This window comes from Cladophialophora carrionii (genome assembly GCF_000365165.1).
Source record: "Cladophialophora carrionii CBS 160.54 unplaced genomic scaffold supercont1.7, whole genome shotgun sequence".
In the NCBI taxonomy this organism is placed as follows: Eukaryota; Fungi; Ascomycota; class Eurotiomycetes; order Chaetothyriales; family Herpotrichiellaceae; genus Cladophialophora; species Cladophialophora carrionii.
The window spans coordinates 651,516-678,835 of NW_008481832.1; the positions used below are offsets into that span (position 1 = coordinate 651,516).

General features: G+C 55.9%; 13 protein-coding genes across 13 annotated transcripts; 6 read left to right on the plus strand and 7 right to left on the minus strand.

Annotated features, from left to right (window-relative positions):
• Positions 1 to 618: 618 nt before the first annotated feature.
• Positions 619 to 1,761, plus strand: G647_08324 (uncharacterized protein; the record flags this gene model as incomplete). The annotated part of the gene is made up of 4 exons (XM_008732636.1): positions 619 to 720; positions 768 to 809; positions 928 to 1,480; positions 1,538 to 1,761. 4 exons carry the CDS (start codon positions 619 to 621, stop codon positions 1,759 to 1,761), a joined length of 921 nt encoding a protein of 306 aa, XP_008730858.1.
• A 772-nt stretch (positions 1,762 to 2,533) lies between these two features.
• G647_08325 (uncharacterized protein) lies at positions 2,534 to 3,716 on the plus strand (the record flags this gene model as incomplete). The annotated part of the gene is made up of 2 exons (XM_008732637.1): positions 2,534 to 3,051; positions 3,191 to 3,716. The coding sequence occupies 2 exons, from the start codon at positions 2,534 to 2,536 to the stop codon at positions 3,714 to 3,716; spliced, it is 1,044 nt and encodes a 347-aa protein (XP_008730859.1).
• A 1,356-nt stretch (positions 3,717 to 5,072) lies between these two features.
• Positions 5,073 to 6,761, minus strand: G647_08326 (uncharacterized protein; the record flags this gene model as incomplete). The annotated part of the gene is made up of 1 exon (XM_008732638.1): positions 5,073 to 6,761. The coding sequence occupies one exon, from the start codon at positions 6,759 to 6,761 to the stop codon at positions 5,073 to 5,075; it is 1,689 nt and encodes a 562-aa protein (XP_008730860.1).
• Positions 6,762 to 7,777: 1,016 nt separating this feature from the next.
• Positions 7,778 to 9,391, plus strand: G647_08327 (uncharacterized protein; the record flags this gene model as incomplete). Its single annotated transcript, XM_008732639.1, has 1 exon — positions 7,778 to 9,391. The coding sequence occupies one exon, from the start codon at positions 7,778 to 7,780 to the stop codon at positions 9,389 to 9,391; it is 1,614 nt and encodes a 537-aa protein (XP_008730861.1).
• Positions 9,392 to 9,752: 361 nt separating this feature from the next.
• Positions 9,753 to 10,870, minus strand: G647_08328 (uncharacterized protein; the record flags this gene model as incomplete). Its single annotated transcript, XM_008732640.1, has 2 exons — positions 9,753 to 10,616; positions 10,679 to 10,870. The coding sequence occupies 2 exons, from the start codon at positions 10,868 to 10,870 to the stop codon at positions 9,753 to 9,755; spliced, it is 1,056 nt and encodes a 351-aa protein (XP_008730862.1).
• A 487-nt stretch (positions 10,871 to 11,357) lies between these two features.
• G647_08329 (uncharacterized protein) lies at positions 11,358 to 13,355 on the minus strand (the record flags this gene model as incomplete). Its single annotated transcript, XM_008732641.1, has 1 exon — positions 11,358 to 13,355. One exon carries the CDS (start codon positions 13,353 to 13,355, stop codon positions 11,358 to 11,360), a length of 1,998 nt encoding a protein of 665 aa, XP_008730863.1.
• A 385-nt stretch (positions 13,356 to 13,740) lies between these two features.
• G647_08330 (uncharacterized protein) lies at positions 13,741 to 14,289 on the minus strand (the record flags this gene model as incomplete). Its single annotated transcript, XM_008732642.1, has 1 exon — positions 13,741 to 14,289. The coding sequence occupies one exon, from the start codon at positions 14,287 to 14,289 to the stop codon at positions 13,741 to 13,743; it is 549 nt and encodes a 182-aa protein (XP_008730864.1).
• An 804-nt stretch (positions 14,290 to 15,093) lies between these two features.
• Positions 15,094 to 15,876, plus strand: G647_08331 (uncharacterized protein; the record flags this gene model as incomplete). The annotated part of the gene is made up of 1 exon (XM_008732643.1): positions 15,094 to 15,876. The coding sequence occupies one exon, from the start codon at positions 15,094 to 15,096 to the stop codon at positions 15,874 to 15,876; it is 783 nt and encodes a 260-aa protein (XP_008730865.1).
• Positions 15,877 to 16,237: 361 nt separating this feature from the next.
• On the plus strand, positions 16,238 to 18,108 carry G647_08332 (uncharacterized protein; the record flags this gene model as incomplete). Its single annotated transcript, XM_008732644.1, has 3 exons — positions 16,238 to 17,440; positions 17,484 to 17,769; positions 17,885 to 18,108. The coding sequence occupies 3 exons, from the start codon at positions 16,238 to 16,240 to the stop codon at positions 18,106 to 18,108; spliced, it is 1,713 nt and encodes a 570-aa protein (XP_008730866.1).
• Positions 18,109 to 18,657: 549 nt separating this feature from the next.
• Positions 18,658 to 20,466, plus strand: G647_08333 (uncharacterized protein; the record flags this gene model as incomplete). Its single annotated transcript, XM_008732645.1, has 4 exons — positions 18,658 to 18,714; positions 18,812 to 19,623; positions 19,681 to 20,363; positions 20,417 to 20,466. 4 exons carry the CDS (start codon positions 18,658 to 18,660, stop codon positions 20,464 to 20,466), a joined length of 1,602 nt encoding a protein of 533 aa, XP_008730867.1.
• A 102-nt stretch (positions 20,467 to 20,568) lies between these two features.
• On the minus strand, positions 20,569 to 21,718 carry G647_08334 (uncharacterized protein; the record flags this gene model as incomplete). Its single annotated transcript, XM_008732646.1, has 3 exons — positions 20,569 to 20,643; positions 20,697 to 21,038; positions 21,140 to 21,718. 3 exons carry the CDS (start codon positions 21,716 to 21,718, stop codon positions 20,569 to 20,571), a joined length of 996 nt encoding a protein of 331 aa, XP_008730868.1.
• Positions 21,719 to 23,149: 1,431 nt separating this feature from the next.
• Positions 23,150 to 25,519, minus strand: G647_08335 (uncharacterized protein; the record flags this gene model as incomplete). Its single annotated transcript, XM_008732647.1, has 6 exons — positions 23,150 to 23,716; positions 23,789 to 24,176; positions 24,247 to 24,748; positions 24,808 to 25,039; positions 25,105 to 25,236; positions 25,298 to 25,519. 6 exons carry the CDS (start codon positions 25,517 to 25,519, stop codon positions 23,150 to 23,152), a joined length of 2,043 nt encoding a protein of 680 aa, XP_008730869.1.
• A 558-nt stretch (positions 25,520 to 26,077) lies between these two features.
• G647_08336 (uncharacterized protein) lies at positions 26,078 to 26,785 on the minus strand (the record flags this gene model as incomplete). Its single annotated transcript, XM_008732648.1, has 1 exon — positions 26,078 to 26,785. One exon carries the CDS (start codon positions 26,783 to 26,785, stop codon positions 26,078 to 26,080), a length of 708 nt encoding a protein of 235 aa, XP_008730870.1.
• Between the last annotated feature and the right edge of the window lie 535 nt (positions 26,786 to 27,320).

Sequence of the window (27,320 nt, forward strand, 5' to 3'; positions counted from 1 at the left end):
TTGCCAGATTCCTGATTTCCAGCGGGGGCCCCCTTCATCGTTAGTCTTCCTTCGTCCGGGCAGTATTTCCCTCGAGTCCTGCCCTCGCTGTATGATACGCACCGTTCAAGCTCTTCTAGGCGGCGATATGGCGATAAGTCGACCGGGAAATCTCCCGCGTGACTGCTGGCAAGAATTGTCGAGGGTACCACTTCCTTCGATGCCTGCTCTGCCTGGGATGACTCCGAAGACGATCGCCGTCATTGGCAAGCCGTGATCGGGAACTTCTGGACCTGTCTGCCTTGAGTAGCGTACTGATCCTGCTCTACCCCCGGATCCAGGTCTCATTGGCGGTCTACTGCCACATTCTGGGCCCACCGTATGGGCCTTAATACTCCTGCTTGACCCTATCCCGGCTGAGAAGACAAGTTACACACAGATTTCATCCACTGAGATATACACCTGTCTAGGCAAGCCAGCCATCACAATGCATATATGCATGAATGAACGATCTCATGATGTTGCTGCCGTTTAAATGACTCTCTTCGGCCTCGCAACCCTGGCCAGCATGCCGCGCAACGGCAGATATATGTCCCAATGTTCGACTCACGACGGCATTCCCCTGGGCAGAGCGCAGCCATGATCAAAGTCGCCGTGGTTGGTACCAACGGACTGGCGCAGTACATTGCGAACGGTATAGCAACGCAGACCTCCCACCAGTTCGTCGTCCTATCTCGAAGGGTACGTGAGCTCCCGAGGTGTCCGTGCGCCGTGGCTGACCTACCAAGCCTAGTCCAGGTCTAACAGCAAGGGGATGGCAGGTACTTCAGGTGAGTCATCTTATCCTCCTGCGCATGATGCCTGCGACGGCCCCTCTTGGGGAGTCGATCCCCGTCCAAGGCCGAGCAGTCGTTGGATACCTTGATCACTCACTCCGTTACTGAACAGGCCGACTATTCCAACCCTGCGGACCTCAGATTCAAGCTGGCCGGTGTGGACACGGTCATCTCAACAATCAGCGGCAATGCGCAGCTTGCGTTGATTGACGCCGCGGCGGCAGCTCACGTGCGACGTTTCGTGCCTTCTGAATTCGGCGGGCCCCCGTCCCTGCGACCGCAAAACGATCTCCTAGACCATCATCGACGCGCAGCCATTCTGCGGCTTCACCAACACGAGTCGTCAGGCATGAGGTTCACGGTCTTCACGTGTGGTGTGCTCTATGAGCGGTTCGCTCCTGGTGGGATGGCGGCCTCTCAGATTGGCCTTGCAAGCAACATCGGTCAAGAAGGGGATTATCTGATGGACTTCCGTCGAAGGAGAGCGCAGGTCCCTTATCTCAACGCTGCTGGACAACCAGCGACGATATGCATGACCTCGGCCGCCGATGTCGCCCGGTTTGTAGTTGCAGCCCTGGATCTTCCATCGTGGCCGCGAGAGTTCCGCCTCCGAGGAGAACGGTTGACTGTAAGGGAGGTCGTGGCTATTGCCGAAGACATTCAAGGTATTTTGCAATCAGTCAGTTCGAGGGACCAGAAGACTGACTCGAGGACGAACGCAGGTCGAGCATTTGAGATCTCTGGGCATACGAGGAGCTCGCTGCAGGACGCGCTGACATATGCGAGGGCCGTGGGCGATCGTGCACGAGAAACTCGGGTCCATCATTTGATCACCACGGCTGAGGGTCGCTACGACTTTGCCAACACCAATTTGAACCAGCTGGTCTCGGTTCGACCGGAGAGCTTTCGGGACTGGCTGCTACGGGTCTGGTCACCAGTCACCTGAGGAACGCCTACTTTCCACGGATGTGTTCACGATATCGGAAGAAGGAATGCTTCACGACACTCAATACCAGGCTGGCTCGAGCCAAGCAGGGACAGATTGGCGTCACTGACTAACTCCGTCAATTGCGTTAGCCTATCGTACACAGAACGGAATGAGAGCGTTCGGTATGGAAGCACCCCCACCAACCGGCAGTTTGGCTTCGAGGACGGCCCCATGTTGTCTGCACCTATCCAGATCAGGCTGTTGTCGGGTCACAGTTGTCGGATTATGTTCCTCAGCTCCACTCGACGACTGGCCGAGCAACGCCGAGGTAATGGTGACGATTTACGACTCACGATTCACGAATCCCACCATCTCACACACCTCGACATCAGAGTCCATCTGGACCGTTGGCGCCTTTGTGTTGTTCTCATTCGGCCGGGATAATATTCATTCCGGCCACCTGCTCACTGCTCACTCCTCACTGCTCCCTTCTGGCCGTACGCGTCGATTTCTACGAGTAGCTTAGGGACTAGATACTGTATTTCGGTCAATGATATCATCAGAATGTCATGTTGTGCTACTCCACCTGTGAATTTTATCTCCGAGTTTCTTGAACATTCGTTTTCGAAGAGATTCATTCTTCGGAATTAATTACTCTGCTTGCCCTGTTCTGATTACATAGACTCTACTCTGTTTCTCTAGATCTGAACGACGACTGTGAAACATCTCAAGCCCGATCCCTATCAGCACTGTTAAAGGTCCATCGTCGGTCAGTCCGGCCCCATCCGAGATGAAGGCCGTGGTGATCAAGGGCAAAGAAGCCACCGTCGACCGCGACCGGCCCACGCCCAAACTGCGCGACGACTATATCCTCGTCAAGACCGCGGCCGTGGCGCTGAACCCGACGGATTGGAAACACGTCGCCTTTGGCCTGGGCGCGCAGGGCGGCCTGGTCGGGTGCGATTTCTCGGGGACCGTCGAGGAGGTCGGATCCGCCGTGACCAAGTCGTGGTCCAAGGGTGACCGCGTCGCCGGGGTCGCGCACGGCGGCAATGCCGTCCAGCCCGACGACGGTGCCTTTGCCGAGTACGTGCTCGCCAAGGGGGACATTCAGATCAAGATCTCGGACTCGTTGAGTTTCGAAGCCGCGGCGACCCTGCCGCTGGGGACGACGACCGTGATGCAGGGATTGTTCCAAAAGGCCTTGAAGCTGAATTGGCCGACCGATCCGATCAAGGAGAAGACCTACGTCCTCATCTACGGCGGCAGCACGGCTACTGGCGCCCTGGGCATTCAGTTTGCGAATCTGTAAGTTCTGCCCCTCGGTCTTTTGCGTGCTTTTTTTTTTTTGGTTCGTTCGTCCTTATCTCCCCTTCAAATCGTCACGAGTGACGACACTCGGATACGATCATTACTGACAGTAACCCCCTGCTTGCTTACCGCACAGAGCCGGATACACCGTGCTGACGACGTGCTCGCCGCGCAACTTCGACTACGTCAAGTCTCTCGGCGCGGCCGAAGTGTTCGACTACAACGACAAGGAGGCCGCGGCCAAGATCCGCCAACTCACGGACGACAAGCTCAAACTGGCGTGGGACACGATCAGCGAAAAGGACAGCGCGCAGTTCTGTGCCGACGCCCTCTCCACCGGATCCGGCGGCCGGTACGGGTCCATCCTCCCGGTCAGTTGCCCGCGCGAGGATGTCGAGAGCGTCAGCACGCTCATGTACACCATCTTTGGCGAGTCGTTCAAATTCGGGCCCCAGGAATTCCCGGCCATCGGGGAGGACTTTGAGTACGCCAAGAAGTTCCTGGCCATGACCGAGGGCCTGTTGAAGGAGGGGAAGATCAAGGCGCACAAGCAGACCGTGGGCAAGGATGGGTTGGAGGGTGTGCTGAAGGGCATGGAGGATATGAAGAATGGGAAGGTGAGTGGGGAGAAGTTGGTCTATCGGGTGGCTGAGACGCCGTGATGGTCTAGATACTGAGAGACAGAGGAATGGGAGATAGAGGGAAGGGAGACTGGTGATGAACATTACGAGGGAACTGGAAGTGTCCACGTATTGCGTGGCCCAATGGTACATATATACCGACATAGTTGCCGTCAATCCTGATTGACTGACGACAGCCCCCCAAGATCGAGTCTCTTAACGGTGTTGACGGGATAGATTCACCGTCACCACCGTCGTTAAAGGCGACCTCTTTAATCTGAACCGTAATGAGCCTGGAGAAGCCGAAAACCTATGCAGACCTATGCAGAACTTGGCGTGGCGCCTGGACGCTGCCAGCGCCTACACAGTATGTACTTAACAACAGAGGAGTGGCGGGTCCTTCGTACTGTACAGCGCACAGAGCACAGCGTTGGAAGAGCATAACGGTACGAATCGATGACAGTACTTAAACAACCAAGTCCTCCGTCACTCATTTGTTAAGCGAGTGTGCACAAGACCTGGACATATTGTCGCACTTGCTTCAGGCGTTCATTCTCGTGAGAACATGTTTGTATACTGTACACCTGTGTCACTGCAATCCGGGGCTGAAACAGGCGTCACCATAATGAGAGGACATAAGGTCCAGCGATCGAATTCATTCAATCGACACAATATTCTGCCATCCTTGGATGCAACACTTGTACCTGTCCTTTCCTATGCTGCACATGCACACGCTATACTCGGTTGCTCACCGTGGACGGAGTCGAACTGCCCAGCGAGGACGAGGATTGGTGCCTCCATGTAGAGGAGAGAGGACTACGAACCGCTCGCTCGAGAGACATTCCATCTTCACGCTACGACGACGTTGCGGGGCCTTATTAAGAGCGCAGGCGTACACTCGGCGTTCAAGGACGTCGAGCATGCGACTGGAAACGTACTGTACGGCGCGTGTCCGCGATCCCTGAGAATATTCGACATCTGAATCGTGATTTTAGGGTGTGTTCCGTGTTCCAGGGCGCTCAAAAGCACCTGGCCCGGTCTCCTCTTTCTGGCTTCAGAACTCACACAGGCAAAGGCACCACCGACAACGACAACAGCACTCGAGTGAGTTCGGTTCTTGAGTAGTCAGAAAACGAAAACCGGGGCGTCTGTCGATTGCTCGCTTGCTCCTAGACTTTGGCCTATCTCGCGCTGCTTGGGCTCTAAAATGCTACCATACTCGGGCATGCTGCCTAGTGCTCTATGAATCCTTCTAAGCTTCTTGTCCATACCCACACCGACGTATCCCTTGTGACGATGTAGCTCTAGCACAGTTGTACCGCGATCCGATCCAAATCACGAATGAAGCCGGCTGTAATGTGAACCAATAAAAACCAATCATCACGCTCGTCTATCGTCTCATTGACTTGCCGAACCTGCCTCCTTCCGACTTCTTCTCCTCACGTCCTCCATCTCCTGTAAAATCATATCGTTGAAATCCTGCGCGTTATCCAAATATAAATGGTGTCCGGCGTCCTTGATGATGACGACCTTGGCACTACCCTGATCGCGTTCCTTTTCTTCAGCCGAAGCGTTGGCAAGGTTGCGCTGGGTCTCGGCGTCGATCTTCTTCTTTGCCGCGTACCCGCCCTTGACGTCCATCCAGTCGTTCTCGCCGTACATGAGCACGACGGGGAGACCGGGCTCGTATTGTTGCTTCGGTGATTTGGAAGCGTCCGTCTCAGGAGATGCAGGTGAGGATGCACCGGGATGTTGTTCCAACACGCCGGCGTCGTTGACTTCGTGGGTTCTCGATTCTAGAGGTTGTCGACCCACGCCGCCGATTCGCCTGATCAAGGGACTCCGGGCGAATGCACCCGGAGCTAAGATGTAGGCGAGTGCATATTCGCCTGAGCCCCTAAGCCGGAATAACGAGTAGCTGTAATCATGTAGAGCGAGGGCTTCTTCTGCCGGGAGATGCGAGAATCGCCGTGACGTCCACCCACTGACGAGCCGGGGACCAAGCGGACCGGCCCAGCGCACGAAACTAAAGGGTGAAATATTTGCGTCCCAAAGGTATGTGAGCCATTTGGGAAGGGGTCGCCGCGGTGGCGCCGATGTTGACGCATCGGAATCCGTGGCGTCGTCATTAGCGGGTAAGCGGTTCGGGTTCGCTTTTTGTTTCACTTGGGCTTCTTGTTCTGCTTTCTTCCGTGCATTGAGGAAGTTATTGTTATCGCCCGTCGGTGGAGACGAGTCGGGGTCTCCGTCTTGCTCTGGTGGAGGTGGCATAGCTGCGTGCGTGGCATAGGGATCCTCGGGTATGCCCACCGGGCTGGCGAGGATCAATTTATTCAACCGGCCCGGGTATTTAAGCGCATAACAAACAGCCATGTAGCCGCCCATGGAATGACCTATCAGGGTGAACTTGTCGATCTTCCTCTTCACGCGCCATTCCTCCAGGCTGTCAATGAACCAGTCCTCGGCCTCTGTGATTTGCGCCTCCCTCGTCTTGGATCTCAGTTTAAAAGGTGGACGTGAACTGCGACCCATACCGAGCATGTCTAATGCGTACAGTTGCCACCCCTTTGCTCGGGAGAGGGGCTCGAAGTTCTTGTAGAAGAAGCCCAGTCCAGCGCCATAGCCGTGGATAATTACCAGGTTGTTCTCGACCTCTTCCCCTGTGCGCTCGACGGAGAATTCATTGAGAGCGCGGTTTCTCCCCGACAGTGGGACGAGGCGGGAGTGCCATCTTCGCGGTCCGTAGGGGTCAGTAATCGAGTTCGTAGTCGCAACCTGCTCTGAGGGTGCGTCCTGGTTTATTGAGACCGTTGAGGCGTTCCGCGTGGGCGGCTCAGACCCGGTCTTCGCGTGAGTTGGCGGCTGTTGGAGGTAGGGTATGAAGGAGAGGACGCGATGTTCTGCTTGAGCGGCAGGCAGGGCCGTCCACCACTGCGAGAAGCCTTGCTTGTATGAGAGGGGAAACAGTCCTTCGAGGCGCGATTTCCGGGGATTTTGCTTCTCTTCCCTTGCGTGCTGGGAGGCGAGAAGACTTCTCTGCGTCCGGGACTGAATCTCTCCGTCGGAGTCGGCCGCGGAAGAGGACATGACGGGCAGATGGTGGGATGTCGGAGCGATGAGGAGCTCCTCAGGGTCGCTGGCAAGTGCCGCTGGTGTGGAAGAGGATTGGAAGCGAGGGGAAGGGCGGGGAGAAAGGTATCGGACTCTGGGAGCTGCCTCTAGGAGTGGGAGTGCTGAAGGAAGAGTGCGTCTCATGTACGAGACATTTGCCTCCCAGTGAAATGGAGGTGATGGAGAGGGACGGTCGGTACAAGTATTTCAATGCAAGTCAACACTGACGTCGTGGGAAGCGGTGCTCGTGTCTAATCGGTCTATGATGAGATGAGGCCAGGCAGAAGGATTGATGCAACAGCATGAACTAAAGCGATTTGTCCCCCCAGAGGCAGCACCGCTATGCAGAAAGGAAATAAAGAGCAAAAGTCCAGTCCAGTCCGGTCAGTCGGACGGTCGACGATTGTCCACGCCGACATCGTCATCCGCGCAAATGCGAAGGGGCAGCAATGCACGATCAGCCACTCGGATCCTCATTCGGCCGCCAGTCACTCGGGGGCGCGGAGTTAAGCATGCTTCGTGCTTCGTGCCTCGTGCCTCGTGCTTCACTTGTCGCTCATTTGGCGTTCACTTGACGTTCACTTGACTCTCGCTTCGGTTCCTCCGGCCTCGTGCAGCCCGCCGCTTACCAGGCACGCCAGGTCACCACTCTGCTGCCGTGACTGTTTGCTTATCTGAGATACAGTAGTCGGCTGCACGGGCGAGGTAATTAAATTGTGCTGCCTGGCGTCGCAGTCTTCTGCAGGAACCATCTCGTGCCCCTGTGTCCTTGCCTGGCGACGACTGTGTCCCTCCCAGCTGCTCGGCCCCATCCAGCCTCGTCATCCCCGTCTCTCAATTCCCCTCCACCAGTCCGCGCCCATGCAAATGACTAGATGAGCAAGCGGGACTTTGCAGGCCTCACATTCCTCCATGGCCCTACAGTGATCCACGCTGAAGAAGCCCTCGCCGATAACGACACCAACAGCCTCGCCCTCTCCGCCGCGGCCACCATGACCTCCCCCTCGCCCGAGCTCCGTCTCAACCAAATCGTCAAAGGCGCACCCACCACCAACATCGCCGCCTCGCCCATACCTCCTCCCTTACAGTCCCTAGGCAGACAGTCATCCGAGGCACAACAGTCCTCGCTAGACCCCCATCTCTCGACCCTCCCGTCGTCTCCACCCCAGATCTACCTGAACCTCCTGATCCTCGAATCTTCTCTCCGCGCACAGTACCTGCACCTGGTCTCCCGACGGCGTCTGAACACCTTCTTCCTCCTTCTCCTCGCAGCCTGGAACGGGCTCTTCTTCTATGCGCTCTTCCTGCGCCCAAGAGAAGATGGCACCGGCCTGGGCGGTTCCGTATACTGGGTTATCGAGACGGGCGAGAAACTCGCCCTGATGGGTGGCGTCGTGACCGTCCTTCTCGTCTGGGGCACAGGACAATGGGAGCGGGGCATCCGATGGCCGCGGAAATGGCTGGGCACCACGAACCGCGGGCTTCGCACCTTCAACCTCCGCGTGGTCATCACCAAGAAGCGCTTCGTCCGCGAGATGCTCGGCCACCTGAGTTTCCTGCTGCCATTCGGCCTCTGGCGCGAAGCCGGCGGCAGCGACTGGCATCTGGTGGAACACGAGACGGGGATCATCGTCGAAGAAGACCTCGCCAAGGGCGGCGACGGCATCATGCTACTCCTCCTCCCCAAGTCCTTCTCCCCGGAATTTCGCGAGAACTGGGAGGAATACCGCACCGAGTACTGGGACAAGGAGAACGAGCGGCGCGCGGGCCTCCGCCGCAAACTCCACGCCCAGCGACGGTCCAAGGCGAAAGAAACGGGCGGGTGGAAGTGGTGGACGGGCGCCTGGCGTCTGCAGTCGACACGACACCCTCATCAGCGTAAGCACCAGGATCTGGAGAAACATCCGCACGGCCACCATTTACACGGCTCATCGCACCGCGCGTCTCTCTCGGAAAAACACAACCACACGCACAGCAGGAGCCGCCAGTCGTCCCGTTCGTCGACGCCGCATCTCGAGTTTGACGGCACGACGGAACGTCCGCTGTCCGATCGCATGCGCCGCGGGAGTAGTGTTTCCAGCACCGCGAGCGCGAGGCGCAAGACCACGCGGGACAGGAAGGACGGCACCCCGACGGGATCCCCGCTCTTGAGTCCCTTGACCAGCACGAGCTTGAGCATGAGCATGAGCGGTGGCGCCGAGGACGAGAGGGAAGAGCGAAGAAGAAGGCGGAAGGAAAGAGAGGCGGCCAAGAAGGAACGGGAGAAGGAGAAGGAAAGGGAGAGGGAGAAAGAAATGGCCGAGGTCGAGAGGGAAAGTCAGACAAGACAAGGGGAATCCAATCACCACCAACATGAGCTTCAGCATCAGCGTAAGGGCAAGAGCACGGGCACGGGCAAGGGCAAGGGCAAGAGTAAATTGAAAGACGAGGTCGAAGGCACAGACGAGACCGAGACCAACCAGGCCACCACCGCGGCGGGGTATGACGCCGGAGAGAGTAGTGTACCAACCACGCCGATGAATAACGGTCATGACGGCGAGGCCTTTTCTCTAGATATAGCTGCCCCCGCGGCGTACGAGGACGGGACCATCAAGGCGGAGCTTTGAGAGGACAGTCCTTGCTGTAGACGAGGCTGGAGGTGCAGTTGCTGGGGTGTGCGGATAACCATGATAGAGCAGAGATGGAGATGACCAAGAGAGGGAGCATCCCATCTGGCAATGTACTATTGCAATGATGATATTGATGACCCGCCACACGAAGGATATGTCTCCTAAGTGATTGCTATTGCTGTTGCTACCGTGTTCGTATCCAAGCATTGGTATTGGGTGTTCAGCGGTCACTGTCAGCGCAGGCCGACTAGATACAGTATCTCCCGGCTCTCTACCGTTATCATCGTTCGCAGTTCTGCGTGCTCTCACTACCACGCCGATTCAAGCTCGGAGGCGGCGTACTCCAGCCTGATCGGCTTCACGCCCTCTCTACGTCTCCTGTGTCATCCGCTCCATCGATGCCGTGCCTCTGTTCCAACTCGATCTCGTCTTGCTCTTGCTCTTGCCCTGACGTCGTCTGCTCCTCCCTCTCCCTTTCCAACGCCCTCTTCAGCCGCCTACCTACTCTTGGCTTCCAATTCCTCGTCCCGTCCGTCAAACTCCTGTACGTGGTTCTGAAGCCCAACAACGCTGTCAGGATCCCGATGGTCGCGCCAGCCAGACAATCGCTCGCATGGTGATGGTAACTTAACCACAACGTGCAGGAGATATACGTCGCGAACAAGATCGGCATCAGCACGAGCAGCATTCTCCAGAAGCCCAGTTTTCCGGCACGCCAGTCATGGTCGCCACGGTGGAGGTGCGTGACGAAGTAGATGGCCAAATAGCCGAATCCTGCAAAGGCGATTTCACTGTGTCCTGACGGAAAGGACTGGATCCCCCATTCGATTTCACCGGGACTGCCCGTGCACACGTCTTGCGCGCGGTACATGATCCCATTGAAACCGACGCCGCTCCCAAGGGGCACAGGCCGCGGCTTGCACACGGCGAGAAAATGCGGTCTTAGCCCTCCGATGGTCTTTTTGAGGATCATTTGGAAAAACGTGCCAGTTGCGAGGGCGTAGAAGAGACCAAGCGTCGCGGCAGAGAAATCAGCGAAGGATCGAATCATGAGTTGCGAAAGGAGGATTGCGCCCAACGGGATGAGGGAGCCCAGCAGTCCCGCCGTAAGGGAGCTGAAGATTGCAGGTCGGTAAGGATAGGCCAGGGAGGGGCTGTAGACGGCGCCAGTGGGGTCTAGGAGCGGGAAAAGGAGAGGTGGCCGCGTCGGGATGAGGAAGACCTATGGGTGATGGTAAGTTTCTTGACCATCGCAGGTCGAGTGAGAGACGAGGAGACGCGTACCGCCCCTGCAACAGCGGTGACAAGAAGGACGAGGAGGAAGTCTGGCCAGTGGTCGAGGAAGAAGGCTCTGCTGTAGCGGCCGAGACGGCGGAAAGCCCTTCTGCGTGGGATCAGGTGGGAGAGGGATTGGTAGAGGTGGGTTGAGAGCTGAGCACGAGATGGTTTAATGGGTGGGCCCTGAATGTCGCTCATTATTTTTGTTGGTTTGCATGGGTATGGATAGGAAGACAAAATGAATGCTGTTGGACCCGTGGCCCAGTCTCTATGGGAATGCATATACAAATGGAATGCTTTCTCGGGGACGATGCCTTCCGAAGAACACACATGGGCTGGTGATTTTCGCAATATCGTTTGATCGTCTGTTGCGGGCTGTGGGCTCAGTCATTGGCAGCAGCGACCTGTGGTGGCTGCAGTTGACACCAGTCATGCCTGCTGTGGTAGCCTTAGTCGAGAAGAGGGATGACTATCCAGTTCAAGAGGAAGCTGACAATCGAAGACGCGAGAGAATGCTCCTCGTGAGAAAGCAAAAGAGATGGGGAGGAGGAGAATGCAATGAACGAGGCGTAGCGAAACATTGCTCAGCGATCAACGGTTTTGAATCCATATATGTGCCGGTCGACTCATCCATGTCCCCAAGACCATGTTCGTAGGGTCTTAAACGCTGCGCGTGACGGGGATGCTAGCCGCCGACCGAGGAACGAGAGCCTCCGATCGACCTGGACGAAGTATTTGCATGGTGTCGAGCCGATTCGCCCAGTCTTGTGGCAGCGTGCCGTCTTGCTTCATATGTGCACCTCTCACACCTGCAATCACCTCCCAGTACAGCTTGCAGGCGGCCTTGCCGTTCCCGGTGGTCTTTCTCTTGGACATCGGTATAGTGGTTCCAGATCTCTTCACCGGCACGAATCCCCTCCCACGGCAGTATGCTGGGCTTGTCAGGGCGTTCCCAGACTCTTTCCTTCACGACAGTCAGGTTTCTGACCCCAGACGGCTTCCAGGTCACGTTCGGGTTGCAGCTGTGGTTTGCCAGACACCAGAGTGGGTGAACAGCAGCTACCTCAGGCTTACCGGTCCATGTCGACTGTTGGGCGTCGGCCACTCCCCGGAATTTGGCGAACAGTGTCTGGATGATCCACCAGTCATACTTCTTCAGCCAAGCGGCACTGTAGGGTCTGCACCTGTCGCGCGAATGCATGAGAATCTCAAACCACTGCAGGGGCAGTTCGACATGATGCCGTACGCTGTAGGGCAGAGTCTTTGGACCGCTCTTGATGGACAGATCAACAACATTGGGCGTCGGAGAGAAATCGCCCCAGAGATATTTGGTCTCAAAGAGGTCGAGTGGATGCAGTTTCTGCGTCTCCGACATCTGCATCGTCCGAGACAGCAGGAGGAAGTACAAGTCCCATTCTGGAGTTGTCGAGCTCTCAGCCCGGCCGATATTGTGGATGTCGTCGTTGCCATTCGTCCCTGCACAGAAGGGTGCTTCGGCTGGGGGATAGCCTTCGTCTGTCTCGTAGTCGTCCACATTCGGCTGGTGATATCGCTGCGTTGCAGCTGATTGGCAGTGTTCAGAGCAGAACGGGATATGGCATCCTGTACAATACCTGCGATCTGCTTGATCAGCCCCTTCCAGATCAGCTGCGCAGGCGTCGCAAAGTGCTTCCCCGTGCGGTCGTATGCCCGTCAAGACTGATCGCTCTTTCAGGATGGTGGCTCCAGGTGCTAGCTGCTTTTTGGCAAATAGGCCGAGTTGCGAGGAGCAATTGGCGTGGGTAGATACGCTGGGTTCTTTCTCGCCAACGGATAGCCTCTGTACGCCCAGTTCGAGGGACGGCGTGAGCGTCGGTAGCGTGGATATTTCCACCTCCAGGTCTGGGGCTGCCTCGTGGAGTTTGTCGTTGATCTCTTTTAATGCCTCTTTGGACATCCTTTCCGGCTCGTGTTCATTCCAGGGGTACACTTGCCGCTGACACCAGCCGAACACGGTTGGCTTATGGTTCTCTTGCCGCAGTATCCCCACACATTTTCTGAACTTCGACTCATCCTCATACACGGTCGAGTATTTGCAGAAATCTTCCGTCACTTCGTCAATGTCTTTGGCCTTGTCCGTTGTCTCGTCTCCTTCCAGCCCACGAATGGCTCTCGTCACCGCCAGGATCTCGTCGATCCAGAGCTTCGCTTGGATCTGAACGCCCAAAATGATGGCGGAACGACACATTATAACGAGAGACCAGTACTTGTGCTTCAGGGCCACAGCAGTGGACTCATGCTCTTCCTGCTCAGGCTCGTTTGACGGCCAGGGCTCGCCATCCGAATCGACCGGCACCAAATCGGAAATATCAGGCCCGTCAAGAGCAACCAAGCATAATGTATACGAGACATACGCATCTGCCAAAGCCAGTTCACTGTAGCCCAAGGCCTCATAGACTTCTGCCCGTTTGAGTATCAGCTCGGGACAAGGACCGGGACATTTCGCTAATCGTTCAGTCAAGCGATGCCGAGCCAGCAAAAGGTATGCGAATCTCCTCCGCCGATCAGTAATCTTTCTGATCTCTGCTACTGACGGGCCGTTCAGATAGCTGAGGGCAACACTATGGTCGTCTGTTAACTGGTCCAGAATCGTCTGCAAGTAGGCAGGGAGAGCGGAGCAATCGTGTTGCGCCTGGCCGCCCATCGCTACAGTTCGTTTCTGAGATTGACAAAGACTTCAGATTACGACGTCTCTCTTTCTAGGTGGAAATATAAATGTGCGAGGTCGACCATAAGTATCTAGTCGATCGTCAAGAACCAGATAAATTCTTCCTTGGCAACTCCTCGAGATATCGACTAGTCCTAAACAGGCAAAGTTCAATGTCCTGGCGCTGGCGCTGATGGCCTCCCACTCCAACGCGGACCCCAGCAACACGGTAGTAGTATGGCTTTTGCCAAGATGGCGTTGAATCTAGACACGTGCACGGTGTTGCGGTGATCGGATCTGGACAACCTGGAAGGTTGTTGAATGCGGACCTCATGGACCACTCTCCGACTTGAGTCCCAACACTCGAGGGATTACGGAGTACTCAAGTTTGTAAAGGATTGCCCGACCTGTCCACCTGCTGGATCCGCCCATCATCACATGCGACCTGGACCGTCTTCGCATCAACCGATGAACCCTGCCCAGACAGGACGAACCCCATTACCACCCCATCAAGGTACGACTTCTGTATGACAGCAGTTCTCCCCATTTCAGCTTTCAATTCTTCAAGCACTCTCTCGGCTTTACTATTCGCGGCTTGCAACGTCAAGAAAGTCCCGTGCATCTCCATGTCTTTAACCGGTGGGTGTTGGCCTCCCAGGTCAAAATGACCTCCTCGTATATCTGGATGCGCAACGGCGGCGTGCCACACCTTGCACGGCAAGGCCGTAGCGACATCCCGGTTGGTTTCCTTCAACAGCTGGAACTTCATGATGTTGCCATCCGGCAACGGCGCATTGAAGTGCTCCATGCTTGCGAACATCCCGCTGGAGACGAGGTCGTGGAGCATATCTCCGCCGGTACTCCCTTCTATCTCCATCCTACTGTGCAACTGATTGGGCAGCTCCTCTAGTGGATGGGAAGGGCCCGACATGGAGACATCTAACGTGTTCGGCATCGAAGTCTTGAGGTAGTAGATCACATCCGGGTCGGGAGATCGTGGCAAGTCGTTGGTGCGGAGCGGGCCAGTCAGGCGCACGGTTGTGCGGTTCCGTGTAGGGACCTCTCCTCCATCAGCTAGAACACGGCATTCCTGTCTGTGTCTCGGCCAGTCATTGCGCTGGCAGTCAGTCGAGCAGTAGTGTCGGGCACGGCACCGGCCGCAACGCTTCAGAGGCTCATCGTCTGGGCCCGGGTGATGCTGGCACCGGAAGCAGTAAGACGTGGTAGTCTGGGAAGGGTTCTGCGAGGACATTATCTTGCTCAGGTTTGTCGACAGTCGCTACGATAAGGACGAAGGGTGATGGCACAAGTAGGAGACGGAGAGACATATATGGCGTGCAAACTAATATCTTAGAATGGTTGTCCTGGGAACTGCAACCGACCTATCTCGAAGGGGAGATGGGGGTTAAGGACAACAGCACGCCGATTACCATAAGGGCGGCAAAGCACTGCGCTCGACTTCGCCTGGGCTTGCGTGGCTTGGTTTACCACATACACAAGGAAACAGGAGAAGCCGTTCTGGGTGCGCAGAAGCAGAAGGGTCCCCGATGTCGCGTAGCACTTTACGCGACCGCGTCCCCGCGTTGTCCCCAAGCAACGAGGCCAAAAGAGGCTGTAGCCGCTTTGGAACAGCGATCGAAAAAGCCGCGGGGCGACAATGACGAGACCGAAGCATTAATCCCCCCCGCAATTGCAACTCGCATGTCCTGTCGTCGTGGTCTAGTTGTCGTCCATTATGGCTCGTATACTCATCACGGGCTCCTCAGACGGCCTGGGCTCTCTGACCGCACGTACCCTTGTCAAAAAAGGTCATTCCGTGGTCCTGCACGCCCGAAACGATCAACGAGCGCAAGACGCGCGAACTGCATGCCCAGACGCCGAGACATGTGTCGTTGGCGACCTCTCCGATATTTCGCAGACGAAGAAGCTGGCGGAAGATATCAATCACTTGGGAGCCTTCGACGCCGTCATCCACAACGCCGGGCTTTACACCGGCCCTTATCGGAAGACGAAAGAGGGGTGGCCAAGCATTTTCGCAGTCAATACCCTCAGCCCGTTTATACTCACCTGCCTGATCAACCCGAAGCCCAAACGCCTCGTGTTCGTGTCGTCTGGACTTCACAGTGGAGGAGACGCATCGTGCAAGGACATCACATGGCAAGAGCGCGGCGAGCGAGGCTTCCGGGACTTTCAAGCCTACTCCGACACAAAGCTACATGACATACTCCTTGCGTGCTTCTTCGCCAAGAAGTGGCCCAACGTCCAAAGCAATTCACTGGATCCGGGCTGGGTTGCTACTAAGATGGGGGGTGCTGGCGCTACTGGGGACATTGACGCTGCCGTTGATACGTATGTCATGCTGGCAGAAGGCTCGGGCAAGGCGAAAGGCGCATCCGGGACGTACTGGTATCACTGTGAGCCGAGGTCACACAAAAGAGAGGCAAATGAAGATGCTGTACAGCGAAAGCTGATCAGACAACTGGAAGAACTCACCGGAGTGAGCGTACCGCATATTTGAACCACAACGCCTGGTCCTCAGCAAGTGTATCGCAGATTTCCGAGCTCCAATCTTTGTACGTCGACAGTTCTGCCAGACCACGTCCAAGCATCTGATGGCATGGCGAGAACTCGAAGCCTGCCGGACAGAACGAGCATCAGCACCATCAGCTTGAATGCGGACGTCACTGCGCCCTCATGTCGCTGGGGTTCTAGGGTAGATCGACCTCCGGTAAGCGAGTTTCATGTGCGCCAGACAGCCAATCACATCCCATGGCAGATGGTCCCCACCAGAATCTCACCGACCGCGAATCTGACATTGTGGCCGCACCATCGCCGTTGAGCGGTGTCTCTTGACCCTATCTCTCTTGCCCATAGCCAGGATGTTCGTGATTTTCGCGGGCTTAGCTTTGGCGCTGCCTTACCTAGTATGGTCAGTGTTTCGATTCACGAACAATTACATTGAAGCAAAGAAGATTGGGTTACCGATCTTGATCTGCCCAATCGATCCGCGCAATCCCCTATGGCTGCTCACGAAAGACAGTCTCAAACCCATTATATCTTGCCTCCCATTTGGTCTGGGTGAATGGGCTGACCGAGCAGAAGTCGGGTGGACCTTCTACCCGAGATTCTCCGTCCATGCCAAATATGGCCAGGCCTTCACGATTGTCTCTCCCGGCAGCAACGAGATCTATATGGCTGAACCCGCCGCCGCCGAAGATATCATGCGACGGAGAAACGATTTCATCAAGGATCCAGAGGTATACGGCATGCTCGACTTTTATGGACCGAACCTCGACACTGTCAATGGCAAGGTGTGGGACCGCCACCGCAAAATCACCGTTCCGCCCTTCAGTGAACAGAACAGTGCCTTGGTGTGGCGAGAATCGGCAGAACAAGCAGACCAGATGCTGGAGGTCTGGTCCAAGGCAGAATATGTCACAACCACTCAACCCGACATTCATGCTGTGGCACTAAATGTGCTGTGTGGCGCAGGGTTTGGAATGCACAGTAGCTTCCTTGACACCAGATCACCAGGTGTAGATGGCACTTCCCAGCCTCGGTTGGGATATCGCCAAAGTTTACAGATACTGTTGGCAAACATCATACAGCTCGTTCTATGGAGCCTCCTGAAGAAGGCGGGGATTCCGCAGTATATGTTCTTCGGTGGTATACGGAAGGTAGCTCTGGCCTACGAAGAGTTTAAAGGGTACATGATGGAGATGCTGGAGAAAGAGAAGACCGCCTTCGCACAAGGTGACCTCACCCGGCATAACTTGATGAGTGCCCTTGTGCGAGCATCCGAACAGTCACGAGAGGCTGCCAGGACGTCGAAAGAGTCGTCCGACGTGTTAGCGGCGGGCCTGTCCGACGACGAGGTCTTGGGCAATCTGTTCATCTACAATCTAGCCGGCCATGACACGACGGCAGCAACTCTCCACTTTGCGATCACGCTGCTTGCCGTCTACCCCGAGTGGCAGAAATGGATCGCCGAAGAGGTCGACCGTGTACGCAAGGCGGATCCCTCGGGGCTGTGGTATTACGAGGAGACATTCCCCTTGCTCGAAAGATGTTTGGCGTTGATGGTAAGAAGGATCGTCCTGTGGAGGACCCGCTGACCTCTCGTAGTATGAGACCGTCCGGCTCTACGGACCGGTCGCCATGATGCCTCGTTACACGGGAAACGCCGCGCAGAGCCTTAAAATCCTGGACAAGGAATATATCATACCTCCGCGGACATCAGTGCAATTGAATTTCGCGGGATTACACACCCATCCCGACTACTGGGGACGCGATGCGCTGGATTTTCGGCCCGACAGATGGATTGTGCCGGGAGAAAAGAAGGCTGGCGAACCATCTCTCTTCCAGCCACCCCCAGGTTCCTTTGTGGCGTGGAATCCGGGGCCTAGAGTCTGTAAGTCGACCTCACCCTCAAGCATCTACAAGCTACATATTGTACGACACGGTACCTTCTCTGAAGAGACCGGGACTTTCTCGTCATGCCCAGGTTGGCTCTAATATCCTCATAGGCCCGGGCAAGAAGTTCTCCCAGGTGGAATTTGTTCGCATCATATTCACCCTGTTTGCCAACGGTTCGAGGGTGACGTTGGTCAGGGAACCCGGGGAAAGCGAGCAAGCTGTCAGGGCGAGGATCCTTCGAATCGTGGAAGAAGCCAAAGTCGAAGTGACGTTGAAGATCGTCGATGCTGAAAGGATCAAGCTCAAGTGGACCAAAGAGACTGATCCTCCTTGATGTCGAATGTCCATCAGGAACAACTATGATATCGAGGTTGGGCGATGATGATCCTGAAGTACAATGTTTACCTTTTCGTCGGCTGGCAAAGCATTTGCCTCCCAAGGTCGAGTCCAGGGCTCACCGTGAGACTCGGGCCAAGGATGTAGGCGTATCTAGACTCCAGGTAGCTCTCAAAGTCGTCCATGCCACGTATGAAGGCGATCCTGCAGCCGCCTGCCCCAGTAATACTAATTTCAGGCTTCGAGGTGGAATGTGAAGCCAGGAGTGGGAGGGATGCTGCTTAGACGAAGGCGGCGATGACTAACCCACACAAATATCCGCTACATGGATTCTTCAGGCGCCGCTTCGTGAACGATCGTATGTGTACGGCTTCGTCGTCGCACCTGTCGACCTGATCGTCCCGGAAAAGCGCGTACCGGCATCTGCAGATTTCGCCATCTACGATGGAAATAATAACCTCGAGCTCTGGCGTAGGAAAGGCTTCGCAAGCATGCCGTCCCTGCAGGTACCCTCAGCACTCCCAGTACATACTGTCCTTTTCCGCTCATGCAGACAAGGAGGCTCAAACGGAAATGCAACCGAGAACTGCCCTCGTGTGGGTTGGTAAGCACCCTTGCGGCCGGGGAGTTGCGCGAAGAAAAGAGCTGTTGATTCCTCCCTACAGTATGTATGTCCTGCGTGGCTAACGTCGGGTGGACAGTGTCTTCGCTTGGGCAAGCCGTGTGGCTATCCACTCAAGCAACAACAGGATACAGCGGATGATACCGACTTCTTGCTACAGAAGATTCAGCAACTCGAGCACCGACTGGAGGTCGCACAGTCGGGCACCACAGCGGGCGTGGTGGGGGTTCTGACTCCTCCATCCGGGTCGCGAGCATCTCTTCTCTCTGGGAATCCGAGCAACCGACTGCTCGCTGCAACAGGGCCATTCACCTTTCCAAAGGCAATCATCCTCGATGCGGACCTCTTCACACCGTTGCCGCGACCTGGAATGCACGACAACATCGCATGGAACACCCCGCGCGAGGTCCTCGACAGCCTTGGCTTGGACGTCGAGGCCATGTGCGAGACGTACTTTGCCAGTGCGTACAAGTGGTTTCCCATGCTCAGTAGGAAGCGACTAGCACAGAGTCTGACGAAGTCTTCGTCCGAGTTGCATCCCGCCGTTGCGCTGCTTCTGCTTTGTATGAAGCTGTTGACAGAGCCGCTGCAAGCACACGACGCGCCGGAGACGCCGCTCTACCAGTTGACCAGACAGTATCTTTCTGCTATCGAGAACGCTGGGTCGAGCAACCTTCTTCTGGTGCAGGCCATCATCCTGACCGCCATTTACGAGCTCGGTCATGCCATTCACCCGGCCGCCTATCTCAGTATCGGCCGTGCGGCAAGGATCGGACATCTGCTGGGCCTTCACGACAAAGACCATGCTACTCAAATGTTCAAGGCGCCCGACACATGGACGTTGTGCGAGGAGGAGCGTCGGACATGGTGGGCGGTCGTCATTCTCGATCGGTGAACTTGTCGGAATGCTAGAACGTATCGTGATGCAGCCGTACTGACACGACCCAGCTATGTGCAATGCGGAATGACAGGCGTGTCGCTCGCCACATGCGAACCACTCCAGGGTGAACTTCTACCTTGCAACGACAACGACTGGTCTCAAGGACTGGTCGGATCGAATGATCCTCTCTTCACGGCCAGTCCGTCGTTAGCGTCTCCTGGCATATCCTTCGCGACCCTCTGCCGTGCATCACACATGCTCGGACGCGTGCTACGACACAAAAGCGACCATATCTTGGAATTCGCCGACAAACTGGCAGAAGCGTTCCAACTGCATCGAGCCCTCCAGTCGCTCGAGCGGTCCTTTACATGTGAAGCGACCCGTGAGGAGATCAAGACATGTGATCTGCCCAGGGCGGTCGTGTGCACGGCCCGGTTGATACTGTACAATATCTACGCCTGCAATGAACGATACAGCGCCTACAAGCTGGGCCAAGAAACAGATATGCAGAAGATCTCCGTGGAGGGCTTGTCGACAGCCGCGCTCACGGTTGCGCAGATCGCCCAGCGCTTCAAGCAAGACTGGGAGGCGGGCGTGAGAGGCCATCCGCCCCTGCTGGCTCATTGCATGTATCAGGCTCTTGGCGAGTGTGCGTGGTTTGTGCGCGAAGATCCCAGCCCACAAATGCAGTATGCCTTTGACACCATTGCAACTGCCTTGAAGTGTATGGCACATCAATGGAGAGTTTGTGGTGAGTAGCTGTAGCTGATTATCAGGCAATATGTACCGGCTGACATGTGGTAGATGAATATCTGAAACTGTTCGAGGGCTCAGAGGGCATGACCGTCGGCTGAGCATCCGCATCCTGGACCTCTCACTCCACGAACACCCATCAGACGATGCGCAAGACAAGATCTACCGTCCATGGGCGCGTCCCATCCGGTGCTGCCTGGTTTTCAGGTGAAGACGCTACTCCAATCCTGCTTCTTCACCCAATCTTCGACAGACGGGAGTTGTACATCCACACCAAGCTATGAACGTCATGATCAGTGTCAGTCTCTGTACAGCTTAGTTCTAGACTCACGTCTTTGGGATGCACGAGCGTCGGGTCGTCTCTGCCTTCATACCCGAACTCCTCGAAATAGTTCGCATTGTCCGTCAACTCGGCGACCAACTCCTCAGGGATTGATCCCGAAGATGCGTCGAGTGGGACCTGTTTACTCACGGCCTTGACGCCTGTGACTCGACGTATGATGTCCAGGTATTCATCCAGCGTCATCCAGGCACGATACGCGATCAGATTCTTCCCTGGCGCCACCTCGACCAGAGCCCTGGTGAAAGGCCCGGTGTCCTCCTCCGTGGCGATCAAGGGCAACTTGACGGCCATGGGGAAATTGTGTGGGAGGACGTACACGCCGTTTTCATCCTGTCCAACGCGTATCCCTTCAATTCAGCAGGTATCCCCACAGAGCAGTCATGTACTTGCAAGAATCGTAATTCGACCCATCGGACTCCAATTAAACTCACCTTTCGCGGCCTCATGAACGGCGAGGTCGACAGATTCGACAGATAGAATCCAACCTGAAGGATGCTCGTCTTGGCCCACAACTCGACATGCTTTTCCCGGCCATACTCTGCCGCACGGGCCTTGGCGTCAAAGTGATACACGTGGGAATACTTGCCCCGGGACCACTTTGTGGCGTGGGACAGGCCCGAGAAGACCAGCCGCTCCAGCCCGGCCGTGTGGGCTGCCGCGTCGAAGACGTTCTTGCCCTGCTGCTCCTCGACGCGCGCGGCCCACACGTTCTTCGGCAGGCCCGTGGCCGCGGCCTTTTCCGTGTTCGACGGATCGCGATACAGGCCCCAGAAATCCGTCACGCTGAAGACGGTGTGCGCGCCCTTGAACGCTTCGGTGAGCGAAGCCACTTCGTCGAGCGTTGCCGTCACGACTTCGTGCACGCCTTTCTCTTTGAGCTTCTGGGCCGCCGCGCCGTTAGCGTTGCGGCTAAGGGCCCGGATTTTCCAGCCAGATTGGCCCAGGAAGGTGTCCACCACGGAGCCGCCTTGTGTGCCTGTCGCGCCGAGGACGACGATCAGCTTCGACATGGTGACGGGAGGGAGATTGTCAGATGTCAGATGTGCTGGCGAGGACGTCCGGGGTTGTCGTATGGTCTTGCGCTCGGGATATTTGCTGGGAGCTGAGAGGTCTACATATACCTAGTACTATATAACCACACGCTCTACCGTGGGGTACTCGCATTGAACTCGGAGCAATACGTTCTCGTACTGCCACCAACCTTCTTCGACCGCCCACGCGGACGAAAACAGAGCGAATAATCCGATGTGAGAAGATATACGGAGTACGTAGTGGACATTGTCCGGATCGCCGTCGTGTATTACTCGGATTTGTATTTACTGTAGCAGGCGGAGTCAATACTGTGGTGGGTAGTCAGTCGCTTAAGCGCCCGCTGTCCGAGTGGTGCTGATACAGTACACTCACTAAACGAACACCCGTGTCTAAGTGCCCAGTACTGTCCTGTACGTACACGGATCTCTGCAAGTTCACGCATGTTCACGCTTGTGGATGGTGCATATGCATGTCGCCTCATGCAAGAGCGGACTCGAGCGGCTTCTTGGCTGCTCTCGATCCACTTGCGGCGTACATAGTACATACACTCTTTTCGACCGGACCGGACCAGTTGGACTGAACTGGCACACTGGACGGGCACACTGGACTGGCTTTCCGCATATGTACAAGGCTACGGTGCGGCGTGGTGCGGCGTGGCGATACGTGTTGCTGGACCGAGCTCATTCGGAATCGTCGTCTCCTCGCGCGCCGGGTCTTGGATGTATCATTATGATCATCATTCCACGAATACATCACAGGCGAATGACTGGATGTATGGAATGCATCTGCATCCGTCTACCCGTATGGAGATCAGACACTAATTCCTCTGTATGTATTGTATTGTACCCACGGCACGCTTCGCCGTCCGATTTGGTCCGTCGCCGCCTACGTGCTCGTGCTCGTGCTCGTGCTCGTGCTCGTCCTCTCCATCATCCCCGTCTCTAGATTCCTTCCTTCGGTCAGCTGCGTGCGTGCCTATATTGATGGACAGATCAATGGCTTGGCCCGACCTCCTTCCTTGCGCTAATCGCGCTCCTTTTGCTATTCGCGCTCACTTGACCTGCCTCGTGTCGTCTGCGCCCGTGCTCAGCTTCTGAGATCTTTCAAGGCAACGGGAAGGAAGAGCCAAGGAAGGCAAGTAAAGGCAGGTAAAGGCAAGATATGACACTGCGCGCGGAGGTCGCGCCCCATCCGAGTCCATGTGGCCGAGATTCAGGGTTCTTGATCCTTAATCACCCTACGCCTCGCCTCGCCTCGCACCACATCATATCATACCATAGCATACCCTCAAAAATCCAAAAGAATGTCTATCCTGCGCGATTTAGGACGAATACATCCTCATATCATGTTCTCGGTGTTGATGTTCATGTGGTTATAACCTGACCATGACCTACCTCACGGCGAGGCGTCTACTCTCCCACCCAGCTTGGCACACCAGCATGGTCACGATGCCGTCCAGGCCACCGGTAATCCATATCCGTCGGGATGTTCTTCCTCAGATGATTCATGTACGTCGGCGGGACCCGGCCCAGTCGTTTCCACCGCTCGGTCGCCGGGATGCCATGCCCCTCGTTATAATCGGCTAGCAGATCTTCAATCGCGCTCGCCCACCTGATGAGCTTGTCTTCTTGCCATGCCGTGTGCTGGAGCGTCAGCGGAACAGGCATGCCGTCTGGATCCAACCCGATAGGAATGCTCATCACGGGATACCCGGCCTGAGCGGCGATTTGGATGCCGCCGGCTTTGACGTCGCAGAAGAGGAGCGCGTCGATCGGTTTGCTTTTCTCTCCAGCTATATCCACATGACATGGTGGCTCCGGGAGGAATTCTGCAAACTCGGCCACCAAGTCCGACGCCGACGTGAATAGTCGCGCAATCTCATGTTGAACCTCGCTTCGCGGTCTTGATTCCCGCTGGTAGGTTTGCACGAGGTCTAGGAATTGTTTGTAGATTTCGGGCTGCGTAGCGAAGCGAGTCTGAGACGAGGGGGTCAGTATATGTGGGTTCACTCGCGGGCAAGGGTATGGGACAGAACACATCTCGCCTACCTTCACCTTGATCACGTAGCTCATGGCTTGGTTGAACCCGACAAAGGGTTTTGTACTTTCCTCTCGGTATCCCTTCAACGCCGCGTCGATGCCGTTCTCCCGGCACTGGAATTGAATATGCTTCAACGCGGCGTAGTAGGTCTCGTCTTTGATGCCTTTGGTGTCGATGCATTTGCGGAAGAGCCGTTGCCCGTCAGGAAACATGGGGAGGTCGCCGGCCTGGCCGCCCTCGCTGCCGCGGTTTTCGTCATTGAACCGGACGACGTCTTCGAGGGTCTTGATGGGCGTGTTTTTTAGTTTGCTGAGGTACGCGTTCATCAGGTCGTAGGTCTGCACTTTGCTGACTGTGATTTCGGAGATCTCGGGCTTGTCTTCACCGTATCGTTCCCTGAGAGCAGATCCTGCATGTTAGAATGCGGTGGACTTATGAGCGCATGGCATGGCATGGCATGACTTACCAGTCCCATATGCCGTCTTTGCCCATCCTCTCTTCCGCGCACGGCATGTCGACGGGCACAATTTCAGCACCGGCCTGCTTCAAGAGGCCCAACACCTTCTCTGCAACGAGTCGTTGGGGGAAAGGCGCAACGTCCCAGAAACATCTCATGGGCAGCCCAAACCTTGCTCCCTTGAGTGCGTGCCGATCAGCGAGGCAGTCGTAGTAACTCTTGGGCTGACGTCTTCCGGGCTGAGTGCTGAACTTGTCCTCCGGATCTGGGCCGGCGACAACGTCTAGGGCTCGAGCCACGTCGGCGACGCAGCGACCGTAGTGGCCAACGGAATCTTGGGTCTCGGAGATGGGAATGACGCCGCCGCGCGATGTGAGGCCGACGGTCGGCTTGATCGCAGCCACGCCGCACACCATGCCCGGCGAGATGACACTACAGTCGGTCTCCGTGCCAAAAGCGAGGGGCACAATATTGGCTGACACGCTCACTGCGCTGCCTGAGCTGCTGCCGTCTGTGTAGGACCATATTCTCAGCGCACTGTAACGGCCGGCTCCCCAGAGATGTACTCACTTGCAGAGCGGTTCAACATGTACGGATTCCGAGTTTGACCTCCGCGCGCTGAATAGCCCAATGCGTAGATGCTACCTCTCATGCCGGCCCATTCGTCCAAGTTCGTTTTGCCTATGATGACCGCACCGCTCTCTCGTAGCAGATGCACGATGTGTGCGTCCTTGGGCACAATACATCCCAGTAGTGCCCATGAGCCAGCCGTTGTTTGCATTTTGTCCGCCGTGGCGATATTCTGGTAGAAGAGTAGGTTGTCAGTCGGCGGGAACTCTAGTGGGTTCAGGAGTATTGAATACTTACGTCCTTGATGAGCACGGGAATGCCATGAAGCGGGCCTCGTACTCTCTGCTGCTTCCGCTCTTCATCCAAGGCTGCGGCGTGTTCAAGGGCATCGGGGTTCGTCTCGATCACGCATTCGAGGTACGGGTTGATCTTTCCAGCGGTTAGCAACCGATAAAATCAATTCCAACCGCAGACATGGTTGACCAGGCACCTTTTCGATTCTGTCCAGACAGAAATTGACGTATTCAGAGGCGGACAGCGCACCGGACGCATAGTGATGCTGTAACTCGTCGACGGAGATTTCGTGGAGGTTCAGGTTGTTGCAGGAGGGTATTCGGAAGATTCCTGGCATGTCATTCTGGTCTGGCAATATAACAAAATTACCCTCGAGAGAATTACGATCAGGTTGGTCCGATCTCTCGTGTGCCGCCATGTGGACAGCGGGCTTGATAATTTGATGGTGGTCTTATCAATCAGCTACGTGTAGGGGCTGTAGTTGCAGTCCCACGTCCTCGGTGAGGTTCTCGTGAGTTGACATTGCTCTCACGACATCATGGCGAGGCTGGGCTCAGATCAAATAGTCTTTGGCGAGAGGTGGCGGTTATCGCCTTGATGCGGAGGAAGACGACGGTTTCAGGAGTGAGCTGGAGTGGGCTGATTTGGCGGTGAGGTAGGAATGATTTGGTGACGATTCTTATCAGACGGCGATGTCCTTGCCGGCGACATTTCACAGTAACTGGACTTGGGGGGCAACGTGAGTATCAGCTGAGTTGCGCAGCTCTTAATTGAGTATTCCTCAAAGACAGATTCGAAAATCACGACACTGACTTTTTGGACACCGTATCTCCTGGAAGACGGGTCTTCGTGGGTCAAAGCCCAGTCTCGGCTGGTATAATGGTATCAAACGCTGGAGAAGCAGACACATGCCAACAATATCGGCCGTAACATCATTACCGTGGTCCAGCCAGCTCGTTGAACGCATAGTCATTCCTCAGTCCAAACCTTCTGCCAACAACGATGCCTCGTCCCAGATGTCTCGCATGCCTTTGGCATAGATCCGATCGAGATAGTAGAACTTCAACAGCATCTCACGAAGCTCATCCCAGCCCCGCAGTCTGAGTACCTTGGACACCTTCGCGAGATTCAAAACAAACCACGGTCGCTCTCTCTGCCCTGCTGAAATGAACGCACCCAGCATCAAGACCCATGTCAGCAGGTCGAAGTGAGGGCCCCACAGACCTTTCAGATCCGAGCTCTGTAGAGCCGTCTTCAGCTGAGCGGTCAAAGTCCGGTTGAGCGCAGAGTCGGGCGCCGTGACTTGATAGTTGCTGAACCAGAATATCAGCAGCGCCAGTCGACATGCCTCTTCTTTGTCGCTGGCCGGCGCCCGTGGCTCGAAGGGCGCCGACAGGGCAGCATACCGAAACTGGTAGCTTCTGGCGTTGATGTAATCATTCTCCTCTTGCACCGGCAATTCTTGCTTCTCGTGATAGTATTCTCGGTACTGCACAACATCTCGCATGTCGCGGAAGGCCTGCGATATCCTCCAATCGAGGAGGGTGTCCACGTCCGGAGTCAGAATCCCAGTACCCATTTTCTTGACATCGTCACTGACGTTCTGCCGAATCTCTTCGACCAATCTCGCCGGCAGGGAAGGCAATGAAGAGGTAGGAGGTGCCGCAGGTAAGGAACGCGTCATGGCGGCGCACATGTAGGAAGCCCTGCTCGCGGTGGTCAGACATTACCAGGCGTCCACGGAATATCATCCAATTACTCACGACAGGATCAGCTCAGTTGCGTGAGGAGGTATTCCATGGTATCCACCACGCCAGGCAATCAACTTCTGCAGTCCCGAAACGTGTGCAATGATCTCCTTTTGGTTTCCCGTGATGACCTGCGCAAGTCCACTGAGTCTCGACCCAAAACCTCGGCTGGAAACGCAGTACACACCTCAATTGAAAGCAGACACATCATGGCAAAGATCGTAGAAGCTTGAGCCGCCGTCTCCATTGACTTCATTGTCTCATTGGCAAGCTTCACCGCGTTCAATTTGTACGAAACAAAATCCGGAACTGCGCGGTTCTCGAGGTCGGCTTCGGTGAATGTGGTTTCGATCGACCCGTTTCTCAACTCTCCCAACCTCGCGCTTCGCTCTGCCGAAGCTACAGCCAAAAGCGCGTACAAGACCAATGGATCCTGTGCGGCGTTCTGAAAAGCCCAGCGAGTCTGGATTT